The following is a 14220-nucleotide window of genomic DNA, read 5'->3' as shown; positions in this document are numbered from 1 at the left end:
TAAATCTGCTAGCCTTTCAGGAACACTGCTAGAAGAGGTCAAGGGCTGAATGTCCCCTTCCCTGACCTGCAACTCAGAAGGTAGGAAGAGGAAATTGCAAGACAGACTATGTGATGATGGAGAAGAAAAAAAGGAGCAACTGTGGGGCGTAGAACAGTAACCTTTAGAAAGGAAATATGAAAAGAGAGACAGACTGAGTTTCTTTGTTCTCAGCTCCTAAATGGTTAAAATTAGAACTTGCAAGGAGCAGGCCACAATTCCCCTTCAGTAAGCACATATCTTCATAACATTCATCAAAGGACTAATACAGAGAAATTAAAATACTTGCCTGCAAGCTGAGAAACACCACAGGAACATGTTTGTCCCATTAATCATACACTGCCAAGACGTGCGGTGAGAAACATCAGTGTTTTAAAGACTGTCAGCTTTCAAACATGAAGCATGAATCTAATGATTACAGGAATGGTCTCACTAAGAAACCCACAGTGTACGAGGTGGTACTGGTCAGACTATGTGCTACAGGCAGTAGTCACCAACAACATAACAAATGCACAGCTACTATCACCTCCTCACGGCACTTACTAGATGAAGAGAAGAGGAAAATAACCTGTCATCAGAGTAAATACAAGCCCCATCATATTTTATCCAAAGTTGGATTGCTCTTAGCAATGAAGGTAATGATTCCCTCCAGAACTTTTTCTTTGATAGCCCGGGTGGACTTACCTTCTATAAACCCATCTAATTCTATTTTGGATCCATTTATTATTTTTGTTTCCACAACGTCTTGTGACAATGAGTTTCATAACTTAATTGTGCACTGCATGAAACAGTTCATCAAGCAGGTTCAAACCTCATGACTGTGCATTGTACAAATCCTCCTTTGTAATTTTATCCAGCAGACCTTCCTGGAAACTTCTCTTTCCAACACCCTTTTCAAAGGGCTTAAATTGGATAGATTTTACATCTTAATTGCTTATACAACCTGTGGATTCCAAGACCAATTCAGGGTAGAGCTTGTGTTAAAAAAATCTACTCTGAGCTTGAAAAACCTTTCCCAGCACAAATTTCATCCAATGGCAACATTCCCATGTGGCGTTTCCTTTTATCAAATCAGCAATTCCCAAACAAAAGACATTTCATCAAGCAAATGCCCTGAAAAGCTTTACCCGGCTCACCTGCAAATGTAACAGAAGTCATTTCTATTTGCAGCTTTTCTTCTATCTGCTATCTGGTTGAGCAGAGGCACTGAGAAGGATTCTTGCTCAGCTGCCTGTCATTCCCCAGCTCTGGATGCCTGCTCTTTGGTGCCCAGGACTGCCCACGCTAACAAAGTACTACAAATTCATTCACCTGGTGCCAAACTGCACCATCCTACAGGAGCCACTGGAACAGAACTGTAGTGCAGAAATCATGCTGCTGCCTGAAGTTTTTGAAACCAGTAGCAGGGGACTTGCCCCTCTAACTGCACAAGCACCAACACAGCGCTCCAAGAATACCCATTTTTGCTCTGGGATGACCAGGCTACTGCACGGTCTCCACTCAGAGCCCAGATAAACTCGGGCTCTGGTACTGAATGCCACTAAAGGCCTTTAGCCAGCAGTTTTACAGGTGAATTATACACAAGGAGTGAACTAAAGAGATGTGAAGTTAAAGTTTGCAAACTTTGGAAACAGAGCAGCCATTTGAATTCTAAAGATAAGATCTTAAAATCATTAAGGAACACCTTTTGCCCTTGGCATGCTTTAGCTTTGCTTTTACACCCTTCCATCAAATATTTATACACACCAATAAGATCCACTCTGAACTTTCTCTTCTCCAGGCTAAACAATCCCAGCCTTCTCAGCTTCTCTTAGTATTTCACTTACCACAATCCTTTAATGATCTCAGGGGCCTTTCACTGGACTCACTCCAGTAAGCCCGCATCCTTGTTGTCCTGGGGAGCCCAGAACTGGACAGAGCGCTCCAGATAGGGTCTTAACCAGTGCTGAGAGGAAGGCTCACCTCCCTCAACCTGCTAGCAATGCTCATCCTAATGCAGCCGAGGAATTTGTTGGCATTCTTTGCCAAAAGGGTGCACTGCTGACTCATGTTCAACTTGTCCAACAGCATCCCAGATACTTCTCTGCAAAGCTGCTTTCCAGCTGGTCAGCCCCCAGCATGTACTGTTACCTAAGTTTATTCCTCCCCAGGTGCAAGACTTCACATTACTCTCTGCTGAACTTTATGGGGTTCCTGTACACTCATTTCTCCAGCCTGTTGAGGCCCCTCTGAATGATGGCACAACCATCTGATGCACCAACCATTCTTCCCAATACCATCTGCAAGCTTGTTGAGGGTGTACTCTGTCCCATTATCCAGGTCATTAATGAAGCTGTTAAAGTACTGGCCCCACTATCAGCCCCTGGGGTGTACCACTAACAACTGGCCTTCAGATGATCACTGTCCTTTGAGTGCAGCAGTTCAGGAAGTTCTCAATACACCACACTCTCTAGAGTGAGCTTTATGAATTTCTAAATGAGGATATGATAGGAGACAGTGTTGAAAGCCTTGCTAAAATCAAGACAAACAATAATCACTGCTGTTCCCCCACATCCACCATTTCCTGCATGTTCAGGCAGTTTCTCTATATTCTCCTTAGGTCGCCTGTTCCTGCTTCCACTTCTTCTATGCATCCTTTTTAGGTTTGAGTTTTGTCAGGAGCTCCTTATTCATCCATGCAGGCCTCCCACCATCTCTGCTTGGTTTCCTGCACATGGAGGAAGACTGCTCTTGAGCTTGGAGGAAGTAATCCTTGAAAATCAACAAGCTATCCTGGACCCCTCTCCTCTCCAGGACCATATGCCATGGGATTCTTCCAAGCGTATCCATGAGAAGGCCAAAATTGGCTCTCCTGAGGTCCAGGGTTGTGATCCTTCTATTTGCTTTGTTGAACAATGCCTTCAGAGCGGCTCTTTTACAGATAAACATTGCGACCTCAGGCAAGTTACTTGATTGCTCAATACCTCAGATTCCTCCTGTACAAAAAATGAAGACAATAGCCCTTCCCTACCTCAAGACTGTGTCATGATGGTAAAATATGTTGATCATAAAGCAGTAATAGAAGTCCCAGTTATACCTGACAGAGCTAAGTTGGAAAAAAATAATCAGATCTCAAAAACAGATCTTAAAACTTTCTCTGTTGTACGCAGTTTCGGCAGCAAGATCCCCTCCCAACTTACTTACTTTAGTTTTACTTGCGCCTCAGTTTCTATATCCACATGTGTACCCTCTGTTTGTGATACCTTTGCCTGGGTTAAGGCTAACCTGCACCTCCTCACAGATGATTCATGCATCCCCTAGTCCTGGGCAGATATCTGAACTCATAATCCCCATCATCCTTCTCTTCCCCTTCCCTTGGTTGGGCCCATCTCCCAGCATGAGACAACACTGAAAAGCAAACACTGATAAGCTGCATCAGGCGCCAGCTGTCTCGCTGTAGAGATAATGGCACCTATCAGGCACAGCAAACACCTAGCACCACTCCCCACACACCTGTGGGAGCCTGCACAAGGGAAGTCCACCCCACCACCTAGTGAAGGGGCTCCTCTTGGCCCAGCCAGGAATCCCACTTGAGACTGTCACTCTGGGGGAGCCCTCTAGCAAGACAAGGGAGCAGAAACCTCCTCTCTGTCTTCACACTGGGCAGATAACAGAAGCCACCTCCCTCTTCTTCATTACTGTGGTATCTTAGCAGCTTCAATTCACTGATACGATTTTATGCTCATGATGCTCTTACTGGAAGATCCCCATCTTACAGCTGGGGGAATTAAACCCCAGACTCCCAAGACTTAACATTATAGTCTAGCTCCTAAACAGTCTGGCATCCTGGTGAACATGCATGTCTAATACCAATATCTGATCCTTCAATACAGTCACGTTTGGCTGTCATGCACATGTTATCTGAAAGACATTTACTCATCTAAACCAGGATCTCTAATTAGTCCTATGTAGGGCTATTCTTCCATTACCCATAATGACATGGGGCCAGGTATTAAATTACACCTCAGAGACTCGTCCCCTGGGTTTGCAGCTCTCCCCTAATACAAGACATGGTCTGCAGAGGGACATGATTGCCAGAAAAAACATTCTCTGCACTGTTTCTCTGGCAGAAAAAGAAAGAATCCACACATCATGGTTTATCTATATGGATAAGCGGACCGGAATTAATGATAGCAGAATGGTTTCCTCAGTGAACGCTTCTTCAGAGCCCACCAGTTAAAAAATGACTATTCCTTCCGAATGGAGAAAACACTCGTGGAGCTCTTGCAATATAATTACTTTGCCACAGGGTAAAGCTCTCTGTGCTTGCCTAAGGGAAGCACATCCGTTCCAACTGCTTCACCTCCCGTCCATCACAAGTAACTGATGAAAGCTTGGGATGAGGAGGAGGAGAAATTAGGATAGAGTAATTGAGAAAGAAAGGGGCTGTGACATGCATTTCTGGCAGAGGAGCAAGGAACTGCTCATGGCAAGAAATAATATGTAAACAGAAGAAAACAAACACAAACATGATCCGAGACTAACACAGAATGATTTTGTCCCCATGCAGTGCTGGTCGTGTGCTGAGCTGTAAGACAGAGTTATGCCACTTGGCTCTCAACTCAGGCACCAAAAAACTCAGCTTTTGTACCTCATGGCCCAAAATTCAGTCCTAAACACATTATTTTTACATCTGATGCAAGACAGAGATGATAAAGGCATGCCAACTGAGAGGCGAGCAGATGGAAAGGGATTTCCTTAAAGTAGCTGTATTTCTTCAGACCAGAAGTACAGCCCCACCGCACATGTACAGAGTTAGGAATGACCCCCTCTCCTCCCCACTACACCAAACACTTCCAATGCATCCACCTTGGGAGCACACTGGCAGGCTCACTCTCACTCAAGCCTATGGCCACAACCCCTTTGCACTTAGCACTACAGCACTGCTACAATCGCTCCATATTAAAGAGCAGCTGCAGAGGGACTCTCCAGATAAACTTTTAGTGGCGTAAACTCAGAGCAAAGTTTGTTCATCATGGAGGTAAGAAGGATCATAAGGAACAGCTTTAATCACCCTCTGTCAGTGTGCTCCAAAACTCACTTCTATCAAGCCACTGTCACAAACTTTATTCTTAAAGACATAATTCAAAACGTACAGAGTACTCTCAAATCTCAGTTTACAAAATCTTCTGCTCCAAATGAGATGGACTAGACTCAAGAATTCAGGAGCCTGAAACGCGGGGAAACTTGTTAGAAATTATTTTCCCCATAAACAAGACAGCTCTTCTTCAAAAGACTTAGGAACTCTAGGATTTTATTTTAAGGCCACATTTGAAGTGTATTTCAAAGCACCCATTCCATATGGCTTTTAAGCCTGAAAGTGTCTTCTATTAATAATTTGGGATCCTCAGCAGCTTTGAGGCATTTTCTGTTTTATTTTAAGCAGCCTTTGCTGTTCACCTTTAAACACAGTTCATGTGCCCGCATCAACATGTAAGAAGATACCCTCAACCTTTTTGATTTATGTTTCTTCAATACATCAGCAAAGATTAAAGTGTGGCTAAGCCTCCTCTTTTATCTTGGCATAATTCATTTTTACACCATATCAACCTTCTCCAGGGCTGGATATTAACATATTAATAATGAAGCTTGCTTTTTAATTCCTCCCCCATCCCTTTAGCTTTGTATATTAAAAAGTGTCGATAGATAAGACTTGGCTCTCAAATTAGTGGTGGTAGCAAAGCAGAGTTCAAATTATTCAATTAAAACACAGAGACAGCTATGTTTACTGTCCTCCTACATTTGAGCATAGCTGGGATTTCACTCTCAGAGAAATTGCCCTGCTCTGATTCTGATGGAGGATGAGTAGGTTTGATCATTTCCCCAGACTGGCTAAAACCATTTGGAAACAACAGTTTGAACATCTTAACTATTTCCTAGTTATTGACATTCCTGTTAAAACTTTATAAAGCGCGAAGAGACTAAGGATGCAGCTCCATGGTTTCTTTAAGCCAATTTATGTGTGGGTTGCAGTCAGAATGAACAAGCATGCCCTCTTCTACCCAATCATCTCTCCTTCAACCCATCATCTCTCCCCAACTGTCCTCATTATGTTGGAACTACTAGTCCTGCAGCCACATGGTTAGCAGGGCCAGGGAGACAATCCAGCTCCAGACTAATCCTCCCCCCCTTTTTTTCCTGCCAGGTCATTTCCTCCTGCACAGCTGCATAACCACTATTATTAGCAGAATGAAACGTGGCGGGAACACATGGTTGCAAGGTGGGAAAAGACCACTCCTGACAACAGCTAGCACTTCAGTCAGCTAAGAGAAGCAGTGAAATCATAGCATAAGAATCTGTTCATGCAGCTTGGACTACAAAGCAGACGTAGCCAAGCTAGATTTAGACTGTGTTTGAATATTAGGGCAGAGAGCTCAGGCCAGGCAGACCGCCCAGGATGTACCCATGTTCTTGGGTAGTTTTTATCCACAGATAGAGGAAAACAATCGATACACGATTGCAATTCTTTCCAACTGTGCAAATTGCAGTGCTTCTCTTCTACAGGGCTTAAGCCAGCTCTCACCAGCAGCTGAAGCAGCCTTTACACTGACATTGATGGAACCAGATCAAATCTGCAGCACACAAAAACAGCAACAAACAGCAGATGCTGTATTGTCCCCTGTGCTGCCCTGCTCCCACATTCTTATGATTTCATTCTATGTTTTTTGATATCTCAAAGCCCCAGTTCCTGGAATCAAACATAAGAGTAAGAGTATCTGCCTCATCTAAAGAAAAAAAGTGTTTTCCAATAGCTTTTCAGAGAAGTTTAGAGGTACAGAAAAAGAGTGGATTAATTAGGACAATACTGCCCCCTTAAAGAAACAAAACAAAACAAAAAGAAATCAATCCCTACCTTTATGCCATCCTTATGTTTTTGCTTTTAAAATCTTAGGATTTCTTCTTATTTATTATTTTAATACTCTAAAATAGATGTTTGCTCTGGAACTATTCTGAGACACTGACAAAATATGAACACTAACAAAAAGAAGCCAAAATTGCACTGATACCAGCAGTGCTGACAACCTCATGCCCTAAAGAAGGAGACTGTTGCTGGAATGTGTACCATTTGTCATAACTGAATGTCTCCCTTTTCGTCACAGTATTTATTTGATACACACAACAAAGCTGTAAAACACACAATATAAGGTCCGCTACAAATTGCCACAGAAATACCACCTCTGAGATTCTGAGACTTCTGTTGGAGGAACTGCAAAGACCTGCACTGAACTCAAGAGTCTAAAAAAGCCTCCACTGGGGACTGGACTTCAGAAGGAAAGCGAAACAAGCACATACTCATGTTTGAGGAGAAATCATAGTAGATCAGTTTCTACTAGTGAAAAGGTCTTGTTCTGCCCGTAGCATAACAGCATTGCATGCAACCTCTCAGAAACAGGTACAACCTGCCTTTTGTAAATACACCCCTTCTGGTAAGTGAAAGAAGGACTTAGGAAAAAATTACTCCATCGGTAGAGATTGTATCTTCTCCAGACAAACCAAATGCTGCTACCCCGAGACTCAAAATTGTGAGAGTCACTGAAAAAAAAAAACCCAAACCAAAAAACAAACCACCAAGATAAAAGTTACTAACAAACAGTGGGTCTTCTTAGTGACCTTCTGGTATTTGAGCCTCCATCAATTGCATCAAGGTCACTTCTCCCCCCTGACCCCCCGCCCTAGATCCAGGAAAACTAGTAACCATGTTTCAGCAAAAGTAATTGTATTACCTAACCCTTATCTGGCCCTTTTTTATCTGTACTTCTCAAAAGAGATCGATATCACTATCTGCATATGATACCACTATTTGCATGAACTCCATCAGTAGCACACAAGTCACTTCAAAGCATAGAGTGTACAGTACTACGCCAGTAGCTGCTGTCACCAACAGTGAACCCAGAAGAAAACATCCGTGAAGCCTTGTTCTATGCTAAACCATAAAAACACCCCCTATCTAATCTATTGACTTGAGAATTTGAAGATAGTGGTACAATATCAACGCTGACCCTCTGGACTTTTTGTTCATTTTAACTTCAGGAATTGTCAACAGCTGTATTATCTTACAGGTGTTCACTCAGCCTGACCCTGTTTTTCTTCCTCAGGCTACACCCCCATTGAAGCCAGTGGAAGCTTGATCTTCTCAACTGGGCCCTACATTACTTACATGAAAAGCTTTGCTGCCTCTGGCTGTATGGTGGTTAAAGATGGGCATCTGCCCTTGTGGTAGAAAACTGAGACAACTGGACACACTCCTTTATGTCCATAAGGATAACAAATGTCCACAGCATAGTTCATAATTAGCTGTAAAAAAATAAGTACTGACAATAGGCATATGTTTATTATCACCACCCATTTCTGACTGAGAGTCAGTTACACAGTCTGGATGTGCCCTCCGCTCCCATTCCCTTCCATCCCTTGGCAAAAAAAAAAAATAAAATCAACCCAATCCCCTTGCTGCAAAACACTTCAGACAATCAAGAGCTTATCTAGGCATCTCAGTGATTTTTACAGTGTTACACATATCCTAGTATCACAAGAATATGTTTTACCTTGAGGCAAATGTTTTAATTTATGTGCATGTGAGCTATTTGCAATACCTCCACCAAATGGAGCCCATATAACCCGTCGGATGGCTTTCACCCAATCTTCCATTTCATTCTGGGAATTAGCCATAAGCAGGAAAGTCTCATGATTGACAGGCATCTTTTCCCGGTCCCCCGCACCACCTGAAAGACAGAATATAAATCTCTTTTAGCATCTGGCTCAGAAGAGAGTAACCAATGTTTAAAACCATCAAAAGTCTGGGTCAAAATGATCAAATGATTATTTCAATTAAAAAGTTTTACACACAACTACTCACGTGCTGCAGCACCCACAAAGCAAAGGTTGGTATAAGATCAAAGCGGAAGTGCAAAATGTGCGTTTCCGGTGTGGGAACCTGGCGATGTTGTACCCGCTGTCCCAGCAATAAGCAAAGGGAGACCACAGGCTGTAAGACGCTGCACAAAGAGTGCAAAATGAATTCCACGTACCCAAGATGAGAGATTACCCAAAAGGGGGATCGAGTGAATCATAAGACATTTTAGTGTTTGAGATGCAGAAGTCACAAGATCATCTGCTTTCCCCAAGTCCCTGGGAATTTCTAGATTCAATATAGAAAAAAAAGACTGCTCGGGCAAGGGGGTTGGACTAGATGATTTCCAGAGGTGCCTTCCAACCCTGACCGTTCTGATTTTGCACCCAATTCAGAAGGAATGTTTTGAAGAGGAGTTAAGACTTGGGGATACAAACCTGACTCTCCCGCTTAAAATAAGAACTTTAGGACCTATTAAACATTGGCACACAATATCTCAGGAAAGCACTGACCAGAATATCAAATGCACAGAATATCAAATGCACTCAAGCTGTCATATACATCTGTCACTTGTGGATACTCCGAGACTTAAAACATTCTCACCCTTCTTTTCCCATTTTCTTTTTAGATCAGCACCCACTTCAGTCAGTTTAAATCGTCCCCTCACCCCTCATTTTATGTTCCAGAGCTGGATACAACCTAATGACAGCCACATAAACACATAAAAGCTTTAATGGAACAGCCTCTGCATAAAAAGGCTACTGATCCTGTCCAACACAGCAGCTGCCTTACTAGCAGCCTAGAGCTTCTCCATCACCATGGAAACTGCCTTTGGCTTTGCTACAGAGATAACATCTTCACCATTGTGTCACTGTCATTTCCATGCTTACATGGCTTTCAGGACCTACTGGCAAACTAAAGCTGCCAGATTGTGCTGAGCAGCCGAGACTGCCTGTCCATGGAATTCAGAGATAAGAGCAGGACGATGGTATGTGGTGGTTTCTGCAGAACTGATTTAGCGTACACAGAACATGCGCCTCCTAAATCCTTGCTAATCTGGGGAAAGAAGCAAGCTGGGAGCTGCCTGCAAGCCAAGGAAGTACTTATTCTTGCTATTAATTGTTTCCTGGCCTAGACACACGCATGGATCATATGTTGACTTGCAAAGAAAAAGGGGTAAGGTGAGATGCGTTGGGAAGGATTTTGTGGCTGAGAAGTAATTCACTGAACTGGGAAACCGAGGCAGTCTTTCAGTAAAGAAGAGAGACAACAGCCACCTGGGACTAGGCATGCAGCTTAAGAAACAAAAGCCACAATGCCTTTCCCCCACATGTATCCAAATCCTGCTTCTTTCCTCATAGCATCCTCTTAAACAATCTCCCATTCTGAATTTACTGAATGATGCGTATTCCTTAAGACACATGAAGCAGAACAGCTCTCTAGCTCAAGGCTAGGATGCAGGCATCTCAATAGATCAACGCTCCACCATACTCCACAGCAAGGAGGACATAGTTCACCCTTGGCATGCAGAACTGTCAGAGCAGGAAATTACAGTCTGTAGAACTCTTGTCACAGCCCAATTCTTTTACCTACATACTCAGCATCATGGCGAAAGCAGAGGTCACCAGGTCTAATTCTTATATATTACCTGGCAGACCTATTGCTATGCCCTTTCACAACCAGATACCTTACAGGAGATACGATAGCAAGAAAGAGGCTTTTCACAGCCCTCGGCACACATCAGAAACAGGGTTAAAGATCTGGCAGATAGATGCCCTGAGCTCAAGCTAACTCTTCAACCAAATGACAGACTCAAAAAAACATGTGCTGTATGGGTCACACCGAAACAACTGAGCTTGGTCAAAATAAAACACAGATCCTGTTCTTAAATTTAAAGGGACCCTGCAAGATCTTGCCCACCCAAGCCAAGAAAGACAAGAGACCAGAATCTTAGCTTAGAATTAATTACAGACTACAAATTTAGTCAGAACAGCTGAACTAACCCATACAAAGATTGCCCTATGAAGCATAATAAGCAGGAAGGATGAAGATGACTTCTTACTGGACTTCTGCAGAAGTGGTGTCTCAGCATCTTCCTACTGAATCACTGTACCACAGGGACCTGATTACAACTCCCCTTCCCCTAAGACGTTACTTTGGACCAGTCAGCTGCCTTCTAAACCTTCATGGGCCTTTTTCACACAAGCATTTAGGGAAAAAAAAAATTTTATACTTCTATTTGAGTCTGAAAAAGTAAAAACAGGATGGGAAAAAAAGATTCCTGTACACACTAGACCTGAGACTCTGCCAAAAACTACATAAAGCTCCTCCATGGTTGGCTTTCCCCACTGAAACTTTAAATAGGAGCAAGGTCATGACCCTACAAGCTGCCTGTGGGAGAGTCAGTAGTGACTAGTCACATAAGTGCAAGCAAATGAAGAGTAGTCCATGCACGGAGACAAGGCACAGAAACAAAAACGCACTTCAGAATTGCTTCTTAAGGAAAGCCTCATGTGTTCATGTGACATGAATGTGCAGTGGCAGAGCATACACACCCACCTATAAACTATTATTTTTCTTAAATAACATTTTAATCACGTTCCTTTCCACACATGGCTGGCTCCTTTCACTACATGCTTGAGGCAACAAGCCTTAAGGGCAGGGTTCAGACACATCTCTCTACGTTGTTGTAACATTCAACAGGTTTTGAGTCTTAGTAGTCACAAGAATGAGAAACAGCTAAATTCAAACACTTAGATCTTCTTAGAAAAAAAAAAAACCCACCAAGGAAACAATGCCACATACACCTTCTTCAGAAGTCCAGAATTTGACTCAAAATTTACAAATGCTTTCTTTTCTGGGCTCAGACCCCAAAAAGTATCTTCTTATGGGTTTCAGATTTGAGTTAGCAACACAAATATTGTATCAATTCAAACACCCTAGTCTTTAGGAATTGCTTTAGGAAAATAATTATCAACCTTCCTGCCTGGAAACACTTGGATATAGAATTTTAGTTTTGCCTCTCACAGCAATATGAAGTCTGCATTCAGATACTGCATTCAAACCTCTCCTCTGCCACTAACGGAGCTCCAGCCCTTATTATGGTTAGACTCTAACCCTGAACTGTGTGAGTTACTGTGTAATTCAAACAGGACTCTGGCCACTCAGCACACCATGATAGGGAGGAACACTCTACTAATGATTTTAAACACAGACAAGGGCTTTCCATTCCCTCGAACATAACTTCACACTCATCTTTAATCAAGCTCCCATACAAACAAGACTGGCCCTCAGTGACCAGCTCTGCGCAGCTCAGGACTGCCATGGGCAGGCATTCCAGCCCTTCTGCTCAAAGTTAGTTTCACCTCTAGACCAGAGGATAAATAAAACTGACTGCAAACACAAACAGAGTGCAAGCACCTCAGCAGATGTGGCAGAAGCAGGGGGCTTAACTTTAGGGGTGAACAGTCCATCTGCTTCAGCATTAACTATGACCAGGGATTGGATCCAGTATTCAGCCACCTGCTCTGCTGCAGATTTCCAGTGCACGCTGGACAACATGCACTGGATTCCACAAAGCAAAGTGGCAGCACTACTTGCCTCGCTCCCACACGTACAGAAACTGAACAACTTCAAGACTGGGAAAGGTGACAGCAACCATACAAGTACATACAGTAAATGTAACAGCCTGGAAAGAGTAAGGGACTTGTTTTGCTACTGCTCACCACCGAAAGTGCTGCAGGTACCAGCTGACTTCAATGCTTTGCCACTCCTGTGTCAAGGTACCTTTGCCAAGTTGCTTTATGTACACTGGTAGGCACTTTTGCCTCAAGGGAACAGCATAGCTTCAGGCCCCTAGCTGCATTGCACGAACACTCTCTCTTCCAGGCCCAGACCAGCTAAAGCTGGCAGAATTGCTCTCCTGTGCTGTCTGCTCATGTGGGTTGTGCAATTGCACTTCATATGGCCCCAGAGCCACCTGCTGCTAATGTCAGCTGTATAGCATACACCTCAGAGTAATGTGCCATCTCCAAATCCTTAATAACAGCCCTCCTTTCAGCTCTCCCCCATGCCCCACAACAGGGAAGATTAAATACTGAAAGACTGGGGCTAAGTGACTTGCTGAAGGTCAGACGGAGTGCTGCAACAGCAGCAGGAATAGAAATCCACACTTCAAAGCCCGATTTAACAAAAATTCTTCCTTTTTTGACCATCCTTAGTCTGATGTGTTCACTGGAAAGTACACAACATCAGGCTGCTATTATGCTATATCTACCTGTTCTCTCCTGTGTTCCTATAACAGATGTTCAGTTGCATCTCTCCCTTTATACAGCTGTTTCCAGTGAGGAAACATTGGAATTTTTTGTTTGCCTTGAACTTCATTCACACAAGCTTAACCTTCTTAAGATCATTTGTGGAGCTAAGCCTTAGATCCCCTTTGTCTGTATGGAAACAGAAGTTCAGGGGGAACAGCACTGGACTTCCTAGTAGGATATGTTCCTGCCCCATTGCACGTAAAAAAAGAAACTTTTCTATTCTCAAGTAAAGCTGCTGTCAGGTTTGCTGAAGTTGGCAGCTTCTTTTTTTGTTCAGGTTATTTCCCTTCCTTCTACCTCCCATCTTGTTTGCCTTTCACCCATTTCTTACATCATTCTGGTTACTTATGTGCTTGTGTATTGTCATTATATCAACTCTACTGAAAATTTATACAATTACAAATGCTTGTATACATGTATATATTTACATGTTTGCATTGCTTTGGTGTGGATAGTAGAGCGGTATTTTAAGTAAGAGTGAAATTTACAGCTGGCCGTGTGCATGTCACTGCAGCCCATGGGGAGGCAAATGGCAGTTCAAGGCTGAAATTATGAAAGGGGTGGCTGGTGGGTACCGCAAGGCCCAGCTGACATGTTTGCCCTTGGTACTACAGCAAGTAATGACAAGAAGCCTTTGATTGCAGACAAGCAGCAATAAAGATCTTGACAAATGGACAAAAACTATCACCCACAGCTGAAAAGAACAACTGCAATGATTCATCCTCTTTGACCCACTCTTCATGATTGTCTTGAGTATCAAATTCAGGGCTCTAAGATCTCTTCGATAATGAAGGAAGGTGAAAAATGAGGTAGATTAATTCTGTCAAGATTAAGGGCAGCTCTATTAGAGAGAGTATTTCTTTGCACAGCAGGAAAAAAAAAACCAACTAAAACCAACCAAGTCTCGATGTTTAGATTACGGAAAGAGACAAAAGAAGTATTAGTGAGTAAGCAAAAGGTCATTAAGAATGCTTGGAC

General features: G+C 43.0%; 1 protein-coding gene across 1 annotated transcript in view; it reads right to left on the bottom strand.

Moving 5' to 3' along the window:
* ARHGAP22 (Rho GTPase activating protein 22) overlaps positions 1 to 14220 on the bottom strand; it is a 131260-nt gene that overhangs the window by 30333 nt on the left and 86707 nt on the right. The window contains exon 4 of the mRNA XM_009888712.1: positions 8670 to 8798. Within this exon, the coding sequence (XP_009887014.1) occupies positions 8670 to 8798 (129 nt within the window). The remainder of the gene's footprint in view (positions 1 to 8669; positions 8799 to 14220) is intronic.

The sequence above is a fragment of the Charadrius vociferus genome, unplaced genomic scaffold (assembly GCF_000708025.1).
Source record: "Charadrius vociferus isolate BGI_N301 unplaced genomic scaffold, ASM70802v2 scaffold436, whole genome shotgun sequence".
Lineage (NCBI taxonomy): Eukaryota > Metazoa > Chordata > Aves > Charadriiformes > Charadriidae > Charadrius > Charadrius vociferus.
Note: the sequence above shows the minus strand (reverse complement) of the source record. Positions and strands in the feature narration are given on the sequence as shown.